The 2,500-nt window shown below is 42.2% G+C and overlaps 1 protein-coding gene across 1 annotated transcript in view; it reads left to right on the plus strand.

Annotated features, from left to right (window-relative positions):
• The first annotated feature begins 653 nt into the window (after window positions 1-653).
• LOC143276038 (uncharacterized) overlaps window positions 654-2,500 on the plus strand; it is a 27,264-nt gene continuing 25,417 nt past the window's right edge. The window contains exons 1-3 of the mRNA XM_076580425.1: window positions 654-672; window positions 1,594-1,667; window positions 2,369-2,500. The exon at window positions 2,369-2,500 is cut by the window's right edge and continues 1,164 nt beyond it. Of these exons, the coding sequence (XP_076436540.1) occupies window positions 1,650-1,667; window positions 2,369-2,500 (150 nt within the window). The 5' untranslated portion in view covers window positions 654-672; window positions 1,594-1,649. The remainder of the gene's footprint in view (window positions 673-1,593; window positions 1,668-2,368) is intronic.

Genomic DNA, 2,500 nt, shown 5'->3' on the forward strand with positions numbered 1-2,500 from the left:
CCAGCCACACAAAGAACGCATTAAAAAAAACAACCAGCCACACAAAGAACGCATTAAAAAGCCAACCAGCCACACAAAGAACGCATTAAAAAAGCCATCCAGCCACACGAACAACCAGGCCAACCTGATTGAGGTAAAGGTTTCGTGTCCTTTTCATGGCCAGAGGGACGGTGGTTTTGCACCCACTGTGTCTGGGGCTCGGCACAGGTAGGCAGGGGCCCGAACCGTCGTTTTAATCAACCTTCCTCGACCAAAGTCAGGTACCCGTACACACCTGAACTGAAGTACCGTTTCCACAACAGCATGCCAGAACGAGGCATCGAAGCCTGATAACTGACCATGTTTTGTTAAGGTGTGTGTAATCATAATCATTCCCCAGTGTCACCCAAAAGTCATCCAGTTGTAGTAATGCCAGCCTGGCAACTGATCGTGCCGACACTGCACAGGCGCTTGTTATCAGCCTGTAGTCATATTCAACCGATTAGTGTGTGTGTGTGTGTGTGTGAGAGAGAGAGAGAGAGAGAGAGAGAGAGAGAGATTTAAGCATGTTGGAAATGCCAGCAGCCCATCTTCCCAGCCAGCCAATGGCATGTGTCGTACTTTAATGCTACGTGCAGGGATGCACTTCCTGGTTGTGTACCACAACAGAAATCGTGACTCGATTCTCTGGCGGTACGTACTTTATACCAATTTTTTCACGATTTTCATCTTCCCTTGTGTAAAACGAGTCCTTAGAATAGTTCAAGCTTTCATTGCATAACTGAAACTGATGAAGAACTGTCTTTGTTGACTTGAAAAGTTTTCCTTTTATCAATGTAGGAAGCCCATTGTGTGACTTGAAATGTACGTATGGTTTTCGTAGCATGTCGAAACACAGCACAGTACAGTTTTTCTAGCTTGTGCACATGGGTTGTTGGTAACTTTGGCAATGTGCTCAGCTTACATGCAGGTTTGCTTAAGTTTACCAACGTTTCTTGCTGTCGTTTATCATAGCTCTTCTGATCATCGTTTCAAAGATACTGGGGGTTAAAAACTGAAAAATCTCAGTCGAAAAACGGGGAGAATCTTCTTCGTTCGTGGGCTGCAACTCCCACGTTCTCTCGTATGTACGAGTGGACTTAATGTGTACAACCGTTTGTACCCTGCCATGTAGGCAGCCATATATACTCCTGGGTATGCATGCTGGGTATGTTATTATTTCCATAACCCACCGAACGCTGACATGATCTTTAACGTGCACATTTCATGTTGAGATCTGTAACAGTATATATATATATATATATATATATATATATATATATATATATATATATATATAAGACACACAGAGAGAGAGAGAGAGAGAGAGAGAGAGAGAGAGAGAGAGAAATTGATATTTTGTCAGTCTATTCGTTCAGTGCGTTCAGACTGCGATGAATTCTCAGTGATGTTTTAAAACACTGAACCAAGTTGGTATCTTGACGACATGACTGCATAATATTGTTGATTTCGTTCAATGATCACGTGTTTGCACCCCTTTCATAAGAGGAAACAGTGAATACTTGAATAAACGATCCGTACTTTTTCTGACAACTTCTTTGATTTTCATGGCAGACCAAATCTGGGTTTGATCTACGCACGCGGTTCTTACAAATCCTGCTGACATTGAGATGGACGCTGACAAAGAGGTATGTGGTGTGACTGATTAACTGAGTAACAGTCATTAGTCATCTGTAATGTGATAGAAGCAATGGCAAAAAGGGGGGTGGGTATTTCTTGTGCTCCCTGGGGGCTAGCAAAGTTGTAACGAATGAATATTTTTTATCCATAAAGAGTATGACATTCAACTGGGTCGTCCCTGTCTTCTCATTTTTTTTATTAGTGGTAGTAGCAGTATTAGTGGTGGTGGTGGTGGTGAAGGTTATAGTAGTCTGATTTAATGATCATAAACATATGAAATTCATGTTTGTGAAGTACATTTATTCACAGTCTACAGAAAAAGTTCAGGGCACGCACATGTGTACAAATCTACATAATACATTCCAAGCCTGCGAAATCGCAGACATACATTTATTTGCACATTGAAGATACTTATATAGACAGAAACAGACATACAAACAGAGAGACACAGAATGAACACTGCAATTGGCAATCTCGGGGCTTCACAGTTTAAAAACCACACAGTTTGTGATACAGAATTTGACAATCGCACAGAATCAACAACACAGAAACACACACACACACACACACACACACACACACACACACACACACACACACACACACACACACACACGAAGAAAAAGAAAACCAATCTCGCAATGACATAATCTCTGATTGGGATTTTGACATATTCATAATATCCCTGCAATGAACACGAAAATTTCAGAAAATCAATAAGGACATGATCCAGTCCGTGCACCAGCGCTACCCAGACCTGCGCACGCGCAGCCGCGTTCTTCCCATCATGCACTTCAACCGGATGGTGGAGCACAAAGCCATCAAGGACTATCCCTACCCC

Source organism: Babylonia areolata, chromosome 31, assembly GCF_041734735.1.
Source record: "Babylonia areolata isolate BAREFJ2019XMU chromosome 31, ASM4173473v1, whole genome shotgun sequence".
Classification (NCBI taxonomy): domain Eukaryota; kingdom Metazoa; phylum Mollusca; class Gastropoda; order Neogastropoda; family Buccinidae; genus Babylonia; species Babylonia areolata.